Here is an 18,920-nt window from a genome sequence, read left to right on the forward strand (position 1 = left end):
TTTGATACCATTGTGTACAGGAAAGAAGCCATTATTCGGTCATGCATGTGCCGCGTGCATAAATTGCGTCGCTGTCGCGCCATGCACGATGCAATTACAGGCAAAGTCAGCCTCTCGCTCGGCGTTTAGAGAGGCACAGCTCGCCAGTACGTTTGTGCATTCGAGCGGGAGTGGTCGCGCTTGAGCCAGCTCGCTCGGCACACTGTAGGTATAATCCGTCAAGGTCAAGCCAGCGCTCATCAAGAGTTATAAGGCCCACAAATGGTGCAATTTGTGCAGAAATTTAACGCTTACTCTGTGATGGCGACCCGCGTTCGACAGGCAGGCACACAGGGTCCAGAAATGGCGCGAAATGAGACTCGGACCGCAGGACAAAGGAATACCCAACCCTTCTGACTGCGGCAGAACGTGCACGTTTCCTCGGGGAGCGCAAGCGCAGGAGATTGAGCCAGGCGCAGGAGCCCGGACCCAACCATCTAAACGAGTGCAGTGGCCTCGAGCGGCGCAGGCGCGTCTGGGGAGCCATTACAAGGGGGTCATTTCTTTGCCCAAACATCCTGTGCAAACCGAACGGGCCGACTACGAATAAGATGCGAGGGCGACTGAGAAATCAGACCGTGAGACACCCACATAAAGTACACTCTACAGCAAAATTACACACTTTGGGTCGTACCTTGCCACGCAACAATAATCGTCGTCTGTCCAGTGCGCATTTTCTGGGTGCTTCCCGCTCGGTACTTCCCGCTAACGAACGGCATGCGCCTTATCAGCATGACATAGCATTCCAGACAGGAAAGTAGCGGGCGCGGCGTTTTCAATAAAGGAAACGCAAGCGAGGCAGATGACGGTTGTTGTTGTGCGGCTTATATACACCCCAAATCGTGAACCTTCGTCAAAGAGTGTAGACATGTAGGTACTCATGCTCGAATAAACGTAACTACTGTATTTGGTAACGTATTTTCTGTACCTTATAGTGTTCATATACATCTATATAGTCTGCAGCACACACAAGACGTTTCACGTGCCCCACTGCGGCTGCGTCCCTGATAGGGCCTACCCGACTTTTTTTTTCTTAACCACCGACGTTCTACACCATACGCTATATATAGCGCATGGCGCATATATACTCTCGAGAACCTGGGGAGCATGGTGAAGTACCTGTAATGCCTGTCGCATGCGCACCAACATATTTTTTGTTACTGTTATGTTGCGCGTGGGTTGCGTAAATGCGTACACGTACGCGCATGTAAGTGCATCCTTACATGCCCTCATCGTCCTTGGCGTCTATCATGGTCGATATCCTCTGGTAGTAGAGCGGCGGTATATCTGCAGAAACAAGAATAAGCGCATTAACATGTATGCGCGTCAGCACCCGTTTGCCGCTGCAGTCACGGGGCTATGGCGAACGCTAACTACACTATTGAAAGGAAATTTTTTCATCCCCCTGGAAGTAGATCGAAGCTATACAAACTAACCCCGAATTACCAAAACTACGTCCCGCACTGCTCTCGCAGCCCTGCCTCGGGTTTGGGGGCGTACGATCCCGTGGCTACGTTGTGACGCGACTGCCAACGCAACTCAAACAAACGCCGCTAAGTGGTTATTGCGCACATAAGCTCCCGAAAACATAAGCGCAGCCGAGTAAGCGTTAGGAGATTCCCCCTCAGAAGTTTCCTGTAGTACATTCTAGAACTTTCTCTAACAGTTTTACCCTAAATTTAAGACTTGCGAAGTTGACTGATTATGCAAGTAGACAAAATAAAAGTTATCATGCTTCTTGCTCCTGAATTGTGTGTGGAAGAAACTTTGTAGGGAGGGGGCAGGAGGGAGGCGAGCGTGCTCGTTTAAACCTCGGCTAAAGTTCGCTGGGACGCCCAGCATAGCCTTTTCGTGCGTGTTAAAGTACTCCGAAACTCACACAGGTATCCAGTATGCCAAGCAAAGTAGGGCTCATATTCCAAGGGACTGAAGTGAATCCATCTGAAAAAGAAAAAGAATGAAGCAAGAACGACCGCCCGGCTGTATTCAGTCCTTTTTCTCCACTCGCTGGTGCAATGAATCTGGAACATTTTACAGCTCCAAATTTTCATGTTTCTGTATACAGAGTGTCGCCAGAAAGTGTGCATGAGTTCTTCGATACCGAGGCCAGTCACCATTTCGAATCAGCGTCGTCAGAAATGGGGAAAAGCGTTTATTTCAGTTAAGCGTGTTCTAGATCATCTACTTGCATCCTTAGAATTCTGCAGCAACCGAAGAGGTAGTAGTGATACCAAACGAGAATCCCAACTGTTAGATGCGGTTACAGCACAGGTTCGTACACCTACTTTACTCTCTCTCTCTCTCGGCGACTACCAAAACATTTAATAATGTGACTGGTTGTGAAAACTTTCGCATAAATGTCCGTGAGCCTAACATATTGAACGGCACTGAAAAACATTGTTAAATTCGTTTATACCGGTAAAATATTCTTCAAGAATGCAGTCTTCGTTCACTTGTCATAAAACAGGCGAATAATAGTAAATGAAAACACAGTTTCTTCGTTGAATCTGGAAACAGGATAGCTCAACGCAGGTGCGGCTTTAGCATATCGAAGGTATCACAGTGGATTTTAATTTTCATTTCTTTTGTTTCCATATTTCTTACGCTTCGGTCAAGGAAAATTTCTCTAAACTGACCAGGTTTAGTCTTCCGTTTCTGCAGACTGCAATAAAATAACGTTTTTTTTTTTTTTCGCTGGGCAAATATTTCACGAGACCCGACGAGATGCTGCCATAGATGATGACGTCACAGGTAGCAAGGGCGGCAACTTAAATGTGGCGTCAGCTTGCTCGTCTTCAGCTTTGACGTATTTATTGGCTTACCACTATGCTACCACCCTAGGTTATATTGTAACGATGTTAATAAAACAACAATATTTATTAAGGGCGAACTTGAGCCCACAAGTAAAAGTCACTGCGGTCGTGAAGAAATCCCCGGCAGTCGCGTTCTCAAAACTGGCCTCGAACCGTCGTCCTCTTTCTCCTCGCGTGACATCTCGTGCACGTGGCGCATGCGAGCCGGGTACAACTGGCTGCCCGTGCCACGAAGATCGCTGCCTGTTGTTGCTGAACACCACCACGGTACGGCGTGCACAGTGTCCAATACAAAGGGCGCGCAACTTGAATGCCACCAAGTTTGTCGCGGCATTATCGCCCTCCTTACCGCATCGGCCCGATGCGTGAGAGGAAGTAGGGGTTCCTGTGGGCTCTCACTTTTTCTTTTGTTCATGACCTCTCCTGGTAGGGTTTCATGCGGACAACATGCACAACTTCCGTGGAGTTGCGCCGTCTTGGGCTCTCGTGTCCAGCGGATTTCACTTCGTAAGTGACGTCGCTTATACGACGAAGTATTTCGTAAGGGTCGAAGTATCGGCGCAGAAGCTTTTCAGGCAGTCCACGGCGTTGCACTGGGGTACATACGCAAACATTGTCACCAGGCTGTTAATGAGCTTCACTACGGCGCTGGTTGTACCGGCTGGAGTCGATGCGTTGTTGGCGGCGTATTCGGTACCTTGCCATTTGTTGTGCCTCCTCGGCTCGTTGCAAGAAATCGTCTAAGTCAGATGAGTTATTGTTTTCTTCATCTAACGGCAACATAGCATCCAAAGTTGTGGTTCCTGCTCGGCCGAATACAAGTTCAAACGGGGCGTTCTTTCTTGAACGGCCGTATTATATGCGAAGGTGACGTACGGCAAAATTCCATCCCACAGCCTATGTTCAACGTCGACATACATCGAAAGCATGTCAGTCAGTGTTCTGTTGAGGCGTTCACTTAAACAGTTTGTCTGAGGGTGGTACGCCGTAGTTCTCCTATGATCAGTATGTGTCATTTGCAACAAGCATTTCATTAGGTCCGCAGCAAAGGCCGTTCCACAATCGGTAATAACAACTGCGGGAGTGCCATGCCTGAGCACGATATTGTGGACAAAGAATTTTGCAACTTCGACAACGGTTGCACTGTACAGGGAATCAGTTTCTGCGTAACGGGTCAGATAGTCCGTGGCCACAACTATCCACTTTTTCCCTAAAGATGAGAATTCCAATCGGTCGGCCGAAGTGAACGGACGTGTCGTCGGCGCGCTCCACAACCACCGAGACTACGTGACCTTCACCGACAGCCCTTGACCGCCCTTGCCCGGGCCGCTTTCGCCGGGAGTCATATGGGAAGCAGCTTTTCGCCGTTTCCCACCGACCGCCTTTTCTTCCCGGGACTTTGTTGCCGCTCCCCGCGCCTCTACAGCTCTGAAGCAGTTCCAACACGGCTGCCCCTGCCGGGGCCATAGCTGCCTTGGCCTGTTTTCTACACCATGAACCAAGAGCGCCAAGCGACCAGCTCTTCCGAGGCCCATATTCTAAACGGGCGTGCAAAGGCCCTTCGGCCAATTCACGGCTCTGTTTCGATGGAGCATTTATCTACCGCAACGTCATTTTCCAACGAGCAGAAGACGCAATCGGCGACGCAGAACGCCGCCGCGCGTTCCTCGGCAACAACGAAGGCGCCCGAGGTGAATACCGCGGGAGTGGCCGCGTCTATTAGGCCACATCCTCCCTCCTTCTCTATCATCTTTCATTTCCCACTCCCTCTCCCCTGATGACGCTTCGCCGTGCTCCCTCACGGGTTGCAGAATCAAGCATCCTTCCTTTCCTTTGATCATTATCAGCATCCCGAGGTGGATACCACGGGAGTGGCTGCCGATCCCATCGTCGCCAATTTTCCCTCCCAACAGCGAGAGGTGGACACTCCGACCGGGGAAAGGATTGAGGAAGATGCTGCCCCGAACATTTACGACGACACAGGTGGCTGTTGGAAGACAGTCATACATAAGCGACGCATCCGTCAAACGTGCGCTAAGACACAACCCTCCGAGAACATCTTGGGCATTCCGGACGCCTCCCAGCCTACCGTACGCAAGCGCATTCGGAATCAGAACCTGCCTCAACTTCCTTTGCACGATGAAAAGATAACTCTGCGGCCTCACGGAGGACTTTGTCTCGATAAGTGGACGCGCCCAGAACCCGCCAGTGCTCTATGAAGTGCAGCCTGCTTGACCACCGAGGATCGTCAGGACATCATATTCCGACTGCGATCTCAGCAGAACTTGGCAATCATCAGCGCACCCCAGTCACACGTAGCCGACGCATTGTACAAGGTGAGGGAGCTGAACCTTGGTCAGCGGGTCTAACCCATCGCGACATATTTTGCGGCCCCAGACAACTCATGCAAGGGAATTGTTCCTGGCCTTTTGCCCGGTACACCGTCTTCCAAGCTAGTGGATGAGCTTGTGGCTCCTGGAACTCAAATACTTCAAGATCGAAGCCAACGTTGCGTTAATAACATTTGAAGGACTCAAAGTGCCTCGCTGCGTGCGTTTCTATGGTGCAGATGTCCGCTGCTACACCCATCGACCCCGCCAACTGGTTTGCAAGATATGTCACAAGCTCGGCTATTGGGATGATTACTGTCCTACGCCGCACGTGGTCATCTGCGCGACGTGCGGGACTGACAACCCCACCCCATCACATCCGTACACCCCACACTGCAGATCCTGTGACGGGACCGACCCTACAGCGGATCCAAACTGCCCGCGGCGTGCTAGGCAGACAATGAACAAAGCTTGGGTGCGGAAAGCTCTCGAGAAACAGCAGCGTGGACTCCAACCCTCCAGCGACCCGACCACTACCACAGATACGGCGGAGACCCGAACGTCGCGCGCCCCAACGAAGGAGACCAGAAAAGTCCGGTCGTAGATCCGTTCGAGATCCCGTCGCAAGTTCAAGTCTCGGTCCCGATCCCGCGAGGCATCGGTGCGCCTCTCAGAAAGCGCCCTCCTTCCCAATCTTCCCAACAACCCTACAAGAAGGCCCTTCAGACCAACGCCCCAGCCAAGGTGACCCTGGTCCCTACAGGGATGCAGCGGACCCCGGAGAAGAAAACAGCAATGGAGGCGCCTTGGGAGGTAGGTCGGGCGGAGGGTCTCCCACAGCTCGCTCCACCCCGTAAATCTCTCCCTACCCCTTCCGCTATTACCAATTCGTTACCAAATCCCGATCCTCTAACAGAAATTGCCCGCCTACGTCGTGACATGGAGGCGCGCTGTGAGCGCCTGCAAAAACAAATGGACGCGCTGGCGGCGGACATGAGCACTAGTATGCAGGCGGCTCTGGACAGGATAGAACGCCGAATGGAGGCCCTTGAAATAGGGATTACGGAGCAAGTGAAATCATGTATAGAGTGCACTTTCGCACGCATGCAAGTTCCTGAGCTTAGCGGTAACAACGAAAGCGCGCTTTCCGACCAAGGCTCTCGACCGCAACCTTCAAATGTGGGCACCCGGCGCCCACATCCCTATGCACGACCGCCTGCTTCCTCTCGCGATGATGATGGCGCCGCGTAACACGGAGCAACTAGTGGTGTGACAGTGGAATTGTAGGGGATTCCGCCGAAAACGAGGTTCCCTACAGCAGTATATCGCCACATCCACGAACCCTCCCGATGTCATCCTCTTACAGGAAGTCGATTGCACCCCTTCTTTATCCAGCTACAGCACGCTCTCGGGTGTCTCTCCTCTTGTGGGAGCCTTAGTTTCGAAACATATTACATGTCGCATGCATAACGCTAACATTGACATTCCTCACCAAATATTGGAAATAATCACGCAAGGTAAACTCAGCGAGAGTCTGTTTATACTCAATGCATACAGTTCCCCCCGTTCGCGAACGTACTGTTTTCAGCACCTATTAACAGAATTTGGTAGGTCTGGACGGGTTTGTGTGGTGGCCGGCGACTTTAACGCTCCGCATACTGCATAGGGTTACGTTAAATTGCAGGCTAAAGGGACCCGCTTATGGAATGCCGTCTGTAACATGAGATACACACTGCTTACCGACCCAGAGCACCCCACTCGGATGGGCAACAGCGTATCTCGTGACACCTGCCCTGGCCTTACCTTCGTGCGCAATACTGGCCCAGTCGTTGCGCACGGGCCTCTAGACTAGAGGAGCACCTTGGTAGTGACCACTACATTGTAGCGACCACCTTGACATTACGGGGAGCGCGCAGGCCCGAGCGAAATGTGCTTAATTATAACGGATTGGGCGAAATTGAGGGAACGTCGCCAGGACCCACCTGAGCGCCAAGGGTATGAACGCTGGCTTGACTCTCTCGCACAAGATCTAGAGGCCACCACGAGCACACTGCGCACCACAACCGAGACACCAGACATAGACCCGCATTTACTTCATCTTTGGAACGCCCCCAGAGGGTTGACACGACTATGGAAACGACAATGCCTCAACCACAAACTTAGGAAACGTATAGATCAAATTACACGGGAATCTCAGGAATATGCAGAGATCCTTACGAGGAATAACTGGCGAAGATTTTGCGATCGCCTCTCAGGCACATTGAGCACAGCAAAAACGTGGTCGATTCTTCGCTCACTCACAGATCCCACCACAACAAAGGGAAAAACATTTCAACAGCTGCACATCCTCATGCACGAGTACAGGGACGATTTCTCGACACTCCTCATAGAGCCAGAGAAGCATTTCATACCCACTGGCCCGCCGCCGCAGTACCCTGACTATCCTTATGTAGGCGAGGCGAACAAATTGCTCGATGCAGACATCACATCTGACGAGGTGCGGGTGGTCCTACAAGACCTACGCCGCAACAAGGCACCGGGAGCCGACCGCATCGGATTCGCCACCCTTCGTAACCTCAGTGACGCGGATATTAACCACCTCACCCATATCTTCAATGATTGCTGGCGCAAGGGCATGCTTCCCCAAGCATGGTGACACGCCGACATCATACTGATCCCCAAACCGGGCAAGCCTGTCAAGGTTGAAAACTTAAGACCCATCTCCCTAACATCCTGCATTGGTAAGCTCATGGAGCATGTACTCTTGCGGCGTCTGCAGCCGTTCCTAGAAGAAAAATCATTCTTTTCTAACTCTCAATTCGGATATCGGGCTCATCTATCTGCCAAAGATGTGCTTTTACAATTGCGGGAGGAAGTCATAGGACCTCCGTCGTCCGCCCAAACGAGAGCACTCATCGCCTTAGACCTAAAAGGGGCATTCGATGATGTTGAACATGACCTCATCCTTCGCAATGTTGCACATTCACACTGTAGAATTCGTATGTACAACTATATCCGCGCATTTCTTCGAGATCGCACAGCCACCGTAGGAATGGGACCGCATCGATCCGGTACGATTCGCCTTGTAGGACGTGGGATACCCCAGGGCTCAGTTTTTTCCCCTACTCTATTCAATATCGCGCTCGCAGGGCTCCCCCGGCTACTCAACCAGATCCCTGATGTCGCCCACGCTATTTATGTGGACGACATTACTATCTGGTCGACACGGGGTTCCGACGGAGCTATCCAGGACCGACTGCAGCAAGCAGTCGATACAGTTTCCGAGTACGCGAGAAAATGCGGCTTAAGGTGTGCTCCGGAAAAGTCGCAGCTCATAATCATTCGCCCCCGGAGCTGTTCCTCTATTCCCCCTATCACTGTGCACGTGGATGGCACACCAATACCACACGTTAATCGTGCTCGTATCCTCGGCCTACACGTCCAAGCGGATGGCAAGTCAAACTACACTGTCTCCCTTCTATCCAGACAGATTGAGCAAATTCTGGCCATGATCCGGAGGGTCTCCAACAGGCGCTCGGGCCTTCGAGAAGAGGACCTGCTGCGCTTGGTGGAGGCATGCGTGATCAGCCGCCTTACATACCATCTCCCATTTCAGCGGTTGACCCAAGCGCAACAACTTCGCATAGACGCAATGATTCGCAAAGCGACGAAGCTGGCCCATGGCCTCTCGAACTATACTTCCACACACCCTCTCCTTAACTTAGGGACACATAACACACTAGGCGAGCTGCTAGAGGCACATTGGGTCAGCCATCGCCAGCGCCTCCTACTCACTCCTACTGGCCGCCATCTTCTCACACGTCTAGGATACTCTGTCCCACCCCTTGAGTCTGAAACCCGTCCAACGATATTGTCGTCAGCGATACGCCAAGCACTAAGTATTCATCCATTGCCACGTAATATGCACCCCGAGCATGACAGAGGGCGGCGCAAAGCCCGTGTACGATACATTGGCCGCATGCTTGCAAACATCCCGGAAACACATACTTTATACACAGACACATCACGCACTCAAGAGGGCTATACCTCTGTAGTTTTGGATGGCACCGAATCCCTGAGAGACTCTGCTGCAATGCGCGGAACAAATGCCACTTACGGAGAAATTCTCGGTGTTGCTCTTGCAATTCGATACGCCATCCGTGTTCCTGAGGAAGTGTATATATTGACGGACTCGCAACAGGCATGCCGGGCGTTCCTATCAGGACATGGCATCTCGAGAGCGGCGCACCAAATTCTCAAACAGCTCCCGCAAAATACACCAACCACAACTCCCCGCATCCACTTACTCTGGACCCCTGGTCATACCTCGCTGCCGGGTAACGAACGCGCACATGCGGTTGCCCGAGAAATTTCCCTCCGGGCGACTCGGCGTGGTGAGGCGACTAGTTCAGAGTGGGGGGATCCCTTGCTCCATTACAAAGAGATACTCCGTCATTATACACGCATTCGTCGCACCCACGCCGCAACACCGCCGTCCTTCTCACGGGAGGAAGCAGTGGCATTACGCCAATTACAAACCGCAACTTTTCCAAATCTTGTCTCACTCAATAAATTCTACCCACACTGTTATGCAGATCGTTGCCCTGGCTGTGGCAGCTCGCCCACAATCTTCCACGTCACGATTGAGTGCACTGCAAACCTCTTTCCTCCCTTGCCAACTCTCCTTTACCCCCTACGCAACAAAGAGCTGTGGGACGATGCCCTCCGCGACGGACCTCCCGAGGTCCTTCGAGCTGTGATACAACGGGCTCGAAACATCGCCGGAATCATCTTAGGGACCCTGGACTGAGGGTTCCTCCCACACTGCTCTCGCCATTCAAATATTATTCATCATCATCATCAGCCTGGTTACGCCCACTGCAGGGCAAAGGCCTCTCCCATACTTCTCCAACAACTCCGGTCATGTACTAATTGTGGCCATGCCTTGCCTGCAAACTTCTTAATCTCATCCGCTCACCTAACTTTCTGCCGCCCCCTACTACGCTTCCCTTTCCTTGGGATCCAGTCCGTAACCCTTAATGACCATCGGTTATCTTCCCTCCTCATTACATGTCCTGCCCATGCCCATTTCTTCTTCTTGATGTCAACTAAGATGTCATTAACTCGCGCTTGTTCCCTCACCCAATCTGCTCTTTTCTTATCCCTTAACGTTACACATATCATTCTTCTTTCCATAGCTCGTTGCGTCGTCCTCAATTTGAGTAGAACCCTTTTCGTAAGCCTCCAGGTTTCTGCCCCGTATGAGAGTACTGGTAAGACACAGCTATTATATACTTTTCTCTTGAGGGATTATGGCAACCTGCTGTTCATGATCTGAGAATGCCTGCCAAACGCACCCTAGCCCATTCTTATTCTTCTGATTATTTCCGTCTCATGATCCGGATCCGCCGTCACTACCTGCCCTAAGTAGATGTATTCCCTTACGACTTCCAGTGCCTCGCTGCCTATTGTAAATTGCTGTTCTCTTCCGAGACTGTTAAGCATTACTTTAGTTTTCTGCAGATTAATTTTTAGACCCACTCTTCTGCTTTGCCTCTCCAGGTCAGTGAGCATGCATTGCAATTGGTCCCCTGAGTTACTAAGCAAGGCAATATCAGCGAATCGCAAGTTACTAAGGTATTCTCCATTAACTTTTATCCCCAATTCTTCCCAATCCAGGTCTCTGAATACCTCCTGTAAACATGCTGTGAATAGCATTGGAGATATCGTATCTCCCTGCCTGACGCCTTTCTTTATTGGGATTTTGTTGCTTGCTTTATGGAGGACTACGGTGGCTGTGGAGCCGCTATAGATATCTTTCAGTATTTTTACATATGGCTCGTCTACACCCTGATTCCGTAATGCCTCCATGAGTGCTGAGGTTTCGACAGAATCAAACGCTTTCTCGTAATCAATGAAAGCTATATATAAGGGTTGGTTATATTCCGCACATTTCTCTATCACCTGATTGATAGTGTGAATATGATCTGTTGTTCGGTAGCCTTTACGGAATCCTGCCTGGTCCTTTGCTTGACAGAAGTCTAAGGTGTTCCTGATTCTATTTGCGATTACCTTAGTAAATAGTTTGTAGGCAGCGGACAGTAAGCTGATCGGTCTATAATTTTTCAAGTCTTTGGCGTCCCCTTTCTTATGGATTAGGATTATGTTAGCGTTCTTCCAAGATTCCGGTACGCTCGAGGTCATGAGGCATTGCGTATACAGGGTGGCCAGTTTCTCTAGAACAATCTGTCCACCATCCTTCAACAAATCTGCTGTTACCTGATCCTCCCCAGCTGCCTTCCCCCTTTGCATTCCTCCCAAGGCTTTCTTTACTTCTTCCGGCGTTACCTTTGGGATATCGAATTCCTCTAGACTATTCCCTCTTCCATTATCATCGTGGGTGTCACTGGTACTGTATAAATCTCTATAGAACTCCTCAGCCACTTGAACTATCTCATCCATATTAGTAATGATATTGCGGGCTTTGCCTCTTAACGCATACATCTGATTCTTGCCAATTCCTAGATTTTTCTTCACTGTTTTTAGGCTTCTTCCGTTCCTGAGAGCATGTTCAATTCTATCCATATTATACTTCCTTATGTCAGCTGTCTTACGCTTGTTGATTAACTTCGAAAGTTCTGCCATTTCTATTCTAGCTGTAGGGTTAGATGCTTTCATACATTGGCGTTTCTTGATCAGATCTTTTGTCTCCTGCGATAGTTTGCTGGTATCCTGCCTAACGGAGTTACCACCGACTTCCATTTCACACTCCTTAATGATGCCCACAAGATTGTCGTTCATTGCTTCAACACTAAGGTCCTCTTCCTGAGTTAAAGCAGAATACCTGTTCTGTAGCTTGATCTAGAATTCCTCTATTTTCCCTCTTACGGCTAACTCATTATTCGGCTTCTTATGTACCAGTTTCTTCCGTTCCTTTCTCAGGTCTAGGCTAGTTCGAGTTCTTACCGTCCTGTGGTCACTGCAGCGCACCTTGCCGAGCACGTCCACATCTTGTATGATGCCAGGGTTAGCGCAGAGTATGAAGTCTATTTCATTTCTAGTCTCGCCGTTCGGGCTCCTCCACGTCCACTTTCGGCTATCCCGCTTGCGGAAGAAGATATTCATTATCCTCATATTACTCTGTTCCGCAAACTCTACTAATAACTCTCCCCTGTTATTCCTAGTGCCTATGCCATATTCCTCAACTGCCTTGTCTCCAGCCTGCTTCTTGCCTACCTTGGCATTAAGGTTGCCCATTAGTATAGTGCATTTAGATTTCACTCTACCCATCGCTGATTCCACGTCTTCATAGAAGCTTTCGACTTCCTGGTCATCATGACTGAATGTAGGGACCTGTACAATCTTCACTTTGTACCTCTTATTAAGTTTCACAACAAGACCTGCCACCCTGTCGTTAATGCTATAGAATTCCTGTATGTTGCCAGCTATATTCTTATTAATCAAGAATCCGACTCCTAGTTCTCTTCTCTGCGCTAAGCCCCGGTAGCACAGGACGTGCCCGCTTTTTAGCACTATATATGCTTCTTTTGGCCTCCTAACTTCACTGAGCCCTATTATATCCCATTTACGGCCCTCTAGTTCCTCCAAAAGCACTGCTTTTATTATTAATTAATTAGTAATATTATTAATGAAGATGTTTTACTCTCTCTCTCTCTCTCTCCCTAAAGATGATGTTGGGAAGTGTCCAAGGAAGTCCATACTGACTTGTTGAAATGGGGCTTTTGGTGGCACCATTTGCTGCAGGAGGCCTGCTGGTTTTACGGATGGAGTCTTGCGCCTTTGACACTCGCGACAAGTCTTGACATAGTGCTGCACTGATGCTAATAACTTGGTCCAGTAGTATTTCAAACGAATCCTGGCGACTGTACGGCTCACGCCCATGTGCCCAGACGTCGGTTCTTCGTGACATGCATGCAAAATTTCTTCTCGCATACATGTGGGTACGATAAGTAAAAAACTTTGTCTCGCTGTTCTCGAAGTTTCTCTTGTAGAGGAAACTTCCTCGCAGACAGAACGAGGATAGCCCTCTAGAGAAAATACGCGGGAGTTGAACGTTGAGTCCCTCCAGGCGCTGTATAAGTGGAAGCAATTCCGGGTCATCTCGTTGTCGTTGAGCAATTTGTGACGCGTCAACAATGCGAAGGAACGGGAACTCTTCTTCTGACACAGTTGTCTCGACGGGTGCGCGTGAAAAGCAGTCGGCATCGCTGTGTTTCCTCCCGGAACGGTATACGACAGTAATGTCATACTCTTGAAGCCTAAGGCTCCATCTTGCTAGTCGTCTGGATGGATCCTTGAGATTCGCCAGCCAGCAAAGCGAATGGTGATCACTGACTGCTTTGAATAGTCTACCATAGAGGTAGGGCCGAAATTTACATATTGCCCAAATGACTGCAGGACACTCTTTCTCGGTTGCGGAGTAGTTTGCCTCCGTTTTTGAGAGCTTGCGGCTGGCATAAGCAATTACTTTCTCCTGGCCGTTATTCCACTGCACTAGTATGGCACCGAGGCCGACGTTACTCGCATCGGTATGAACTTCAGTGTCGGCTGTCTCATCAAAATGGGCAAGGATTGGAGAAGCTTGCAGGCGTTTCCTTAACTCGTCAGAGGCGTCTTGTTGTTCGCTTTTCCACATGAAAGGTTGATCTTCTCTTGTCAGTATTGTAAGGGGCTCAGCAATCTTTGAAATTTTTTCCACAAATGTTCTGTAGTATGCGCATAAACCCAAGAAACGTCGCACTGACTGTTTGTCTGTGGGTGTCGGGAACGTCGCAACAGCTGCTGTTTTTTCGGGATCTGGCCGAACGCCTTCAGCACTGATGACGTGTCCGAGAAACCGAAGTTCATCGAAGCCTAATTGATAATATAAGCCTTCTTGGTTTTCAATAAGTGTAATTTATCAGTATTCGTCGGTAGTGTACACCTCCTCAGAGGCATGGACAGCTTAGGGACATAATATTCAAGTATGTTCTTATTATCGGTTAATATGTTACGCATGCCAAAAAATACAACTACAACGGTTATATGCCGAAAGCAGCAGTATAGAAAGTAACCGAAAGCATGCTTGTTGTGGCAAAACATTTTTTTTGCCTAAGCACACCAACGAAGAGGTAACGTAGTAAACTGGGTCCGCATGCTATAGTGCTAAGTCCTTGATTTTTATGTCGACCTCACGGTGTTCCAAAGCATATCGCAAGTGCTTCTCGTCATCTCTAATCACCTAGCGGTGTAGAGCGAATTAGTATCATTTTTCTCGAAATCTGATGGAGCAATCTGATAAAACCATTTCAATACACTTCCACGTGCATGTGACTTCATATTCGGGATGAACTTTTTTTACCTGACGAATGCCGACTTCTTTTTGAATGGGGTTGAAAGTGATGTGCAATACCTATATAACGTACAAGGGGACTCAGGATGCTGAACCTAAAGCGGCACCTGCTCTTTGGCACAAATGACGGTCTAGATGCACGAGTGAAGTTGTAGATGTTCATAGTACATCGGTAAAGGTCAAGTAAGCTCAAAACGCAGATGTTTCAGCCATGACAATCACGACCACACTGTTACTTGTACATGAAGCCCAAGATATACGCTTCGGATGGGCTAATGTTCACTACCCTCCTCCATCCTCGGTGCACTCACGAGAGATTGTAGTTGTCGAAGTCGTCCTGCATGCCGACGTCAAAGATGGCCTCCTTGACCAAGCGAAGGTGCTCCCAGAACGAAGCTTTCGGTGGTACGTTCACCGGCTGCATTTCAGCCATCCACTCATTTAAACATTACTGACCACCAACTATAGTTCACTTACGCAAATAACATCTCTATTAATAGGTAATCTTTCGTTAATAATTTCCAAATATGTGTAAATCTGTCTAACAAACACCTAAGCAAAAGAAAAAGAGAAAATAACAGACTCTTCCTTTTCTTTGTCAGTTAAAGCTTAGGAGCTACGCTCAAGATTCTCAACATGCTAATACATTCAAGAACCATTCTCGGACACTGCTTTCGGCGAAAGCTTCAACCTTTCTTTTTTATCATCCATAAATATAATGCAACTGTTCAGCAAAGAAATCAGGCCAGTGGATCGCGATGAGGGCTCTCTTACTCGTCTCGCGAACACAGAGGATCAGCCGAGCAAGCCCGTAGCAAACTTTAAAGCAGCTTGAAAGACGAGCACGAACATGGCAGTGGTGAACCGGTAGGCTTGCACAGCACAAACACAAAAGGTAGTAACAAGGTCGTGCAGAAACGTCGACGGAGGACGTCCTTCGTGTTGCCGGCCGAGTCTGGCTAAACCTCAGGCGGATCCCGCAATTTCCCGCCTATGGTTAGCCCCATCTTGCACTTGAGCCGTCGCAAGATAGTAGCCCCGTAGGTCGAGGGGTCTCACCGAAGTCAAGACCCGGTTCGTCTATGTCTTCCAGTTCTTTGCGGCTATATGAAGCCAACATGCAATGTAGCCAACGAAAACATTATAGGGCAAATCATCTGCCTTTATTCCTATGCACATTTCATAGCGAGAGTCTCAACTCTGGGAATTTTGGTACCATCGATCAGGCATACATAGACAGGAGTGTCAGTTTCCTGCTTCTAAAGTCACGTATGTGAGGCCTGCGGATGAAAGGATCTGCTACATCCGCCGTCACAGACGTGCGTGGTGCTTACTAACACACTCGTGGCCTACGTATAGTACACACACACTAATACCCAAGAGAGTAGGTGGGTACGTAGCCGCCGCCGTAGCTCAATGGTAGATAAAAGCACGTGTAATGCGAAATACCTGGGATCAACTTCCACCTATGGCAAGTTGCCTTTTCGTCCACTCTCATTTGCATATTTCTTATTTCTAAATTGCATAGTTTTTTTAAAATGAAACTCTATTTTCCCTAATGCTTTCCTCGATTTCACTGTCGGTTGGCTTCATGTAGTTTTATCTAATGAAAGATCAAGTGACCCCCACTTCCCCTTAGTCGTTTTACTGAGTTCATACTGCGTTATATACCCGGTGTTTCAGCGAACACTTTCAAAAGCTCTTAAGGGTTGCTTGTGGCAGACACCCCAATTCTAGTTCATGAGGTGCTCTACTGGAAGCGGCGGACACTACTTCCACAAAAAATTGAAATGAATAATCGACTAATTAATAAAAATTAATTGATTAAGTTTTTAATTAATCATATTATGCCCCCATAATGCAATTTACAAATTCTAACGATGGAGTTCGCAAGGCCATCCACTTAGAACGAATTCTCAGGATGAAACTACTTTCGAGATATCAATTCCCGAACTTCGCGGAGAAATGCATTGGCGTTCCAGGTACTTCTTTTGTTTAATGCATAAAAGTACGTTCTTTTTTTTAGGAAAGTAACTGGAACACCAATGCATTTATCCACAAAGTTCGGGAATTAATATCTTGAAGCTGGTGCCATCCCGAAAATTTGTTCCAAGTGGATCCGCCTTGCATACTGCACGACTAGAATTTGTAAATTGCAATATGGGCCATAAAGTAATTAACCAATAATTGATTATTATATATTTTAATTAGTCGATTATGCATTACCATTTGCTTGTGCAAGTGATGTCCACCTCTTAGAGTAGACCAGCTCATGAATTACAATTGTGCCATCTGCCACAGGCAACCTTTTAAAATTTCCGAAAGTGTTAATTCGCTGAAACACCCGCTATGTATATAGCCTGCAGATTCAATTTCAACTTAAGCCTTCACCTTCATTGCTCATTCAATGCTTTGGGAAGTAATTGCTTAAGAAGTTACTTGTTGCAAACTGCTTCAGGCGTTTCTAACCGAACAACGTACAGGAGCATCTGCGGTCCCAAGCACTTGATGTACATTGACCGCTACGTGAATAATTCATATCTAGGATAACTCACATCAAATAAGTATCTGTTCGCGGATTGACCATGTTATTTCCTTTACTTTTATTTATAGTCTCAGAATCAACGCAGCCTTACCCCCCCCCCCCCCGCCCTCCAGGAGCATATGGAAAGAAGCGTAAGAACCAACAAATTCATTAAGTGGCGATTTGAAATCGCGGTGGCCGGGACTAAAAAATATGTTGCGTCCACGACATTATCTTCTCAGGCGTGTAAGGACAGTAGGCGATTCGGTGCAAGTTCGTCGTCACGAAGGTGCACATTATACTGCACTTTCAAAGCGCAGCCGTTCCTTTACGAAAATGAGCAAGCGGAATATACTTACATTGGGCAGCTGCAAAAATGAGTAATTTCGCACATTTTAAGTGGAAGCGCTCTGCATTTGAGCTACAGAAGCATATATGAGTAACAGCAAACAAAGATGAGCATATGGTAGAAGAGGTCCAGTCATGACAGCCCGCAGCGGTTGCCCAATCATGGCACAGTGACCTGCTGCAGAACGCAATGTCGCAGGCTCGTTTCCAATAGCGTTTAAGAGCCGCGTGCCGTAGAAAATCCGGCGTCGGACGTCGTTTCGGCAAATAGATTTTCGAACCACCCATACCCAGGCCCTCAATGTGGCACAAGGAAGTTTGTGAATCAATTTATTTTCTCAAGTTAAAATACGTAAAAAATCGTAAAGTACGACTTAAACACAACAAACAGACATGATAGCGTCGGATTGTAATTTCACTATACAAGGAAACATAATTTTGTTACGCGAAAACTCAAAGAAATTCCTTTTCCAGCGTTTCTACCATTCATAGGCCGGCTATGGCATCGGCCATTTGCGCGCGCCGGCGCGACAGTATCTTCGGGGCCACGGAGCGGCGCGCCCGGTTCCTTGCAATACCTCCAGCTGGCGCTCGCCTCCACCGCATCGTGGCCCACGCAAAAGGCTGCGTTTCTATCAGAAAGCCCGCCTTCCTGCATAGCATTCGCAGCCAGCGTTTCCCGTTAAACATTACGGTTACATATGGTCCAGCTGCCGGGAAGCGTGAGAAGCAGTCAGGGATCTTTGAATGCTGTCGCGTTCCACTCCTAAAGGCGAAGCTTAAGCCTCCTCCAATTTTTTTTTTTTTACTGGGGGACATAGTGCAGAATGCTTCGTGTTGTAAGACGGAGCTTTAGCGCGGGAGCTGCCGTATAAACACATGGTGCCGGAGGAATCGCTTTTCGCGGCAGCCTCTGCACCTGCTCGATGAGGTTTGTTGTATTTAAAACAAAAGGTTGAAGTGCAGTGACGTAGGAAGCAATCTCTTTTATTAAGGCCGTCATTCTTTTTTACAGAAATTGTTGCAAATTACAAGATATAAGAACTTCAGTATGAAGTTTAATACTATGCAACTCAACAAGAAACAAAATCGGCGTAACAAAGTTGTAACTGCGTCTGATAATACTTCTTAAGCGGACAGAACTGATTTAGTACACACTGATGCGAAATACACTGCGCATCTGACAGTAGACATTTCGCAGAACTTTTGTCATCACTGTAACGACTTAGGTAAGCTATAAACTTGTATGGCAAATCTGCCCGCTCACTAGAGTAATTTTAACGACAAGGGAGGCAATATAGCCCTATTCGACGCCCTATGGAGCTCAATGTCTTGCGTTGGTCCCGGACTTCGTCGCAGAGTATGCCATGCGCCTAGTCGCTATAAGGTTTCTTGCAGACGCACATACTATGGGATAAAGCCTGCAGGCGAATGTTGTAGCGGCTTCATTCACTGAGTATCTCTTGAAATATTGTAAAGAAATGTTTTCATTTGCTGAACGTGTTTAGCCTTCT

General features: G+C 48.5%; 1 protein-coding gene across 1 annotated transcript in view; it reads right to left on the bottom strand.

Moving 5' to 3' along the window:
• Nucleotides 1–18,920, bottom strand: part of LOC142574786 (uncharacterized) — a 128,932-nt gene that overhangs the window by 24,542 nt on the left and 85,470 nt on the right. Inside the window, exons 14-16 of the mRNA XM_075683800.1 lie at nucleotides 14,846–14,952; nucleotides 1,919–1,980; nucleotides 1,263–1,326 (exon numbers count right to left, since the gene is read on the bottom strand). Of these exons, the coding sequence (XP_075539915.1) occupies nucleotides 1,263–1,326; nucleotides 1,919–1,980; nucleotides 14,846–14,952 (233 nt within the window). The remainder of the gene's footprint in view (nucleotides 1–1,262; nucleotides 1,327–1,918; nucleotides 1,981–14,845; nucleotides 14,953–18,920) is intronic.

This window comes from Dermacentor variabilis, chromosome 3 (assembly GCF_050947875.1).
Source record: "Dermacentor variabilis isolate Ectoservices chromosome 3, ASM5094787v1, whole genome shotgun sequence".
In the NCBI taxonomy this organism is placed as follows: domain Eukaryota; kingdom Metazoa; phylum Arthropoda; class Arachnida; order Ixodida; family Ixodidae; genus Dermacentor; species Dermacentor variabilis.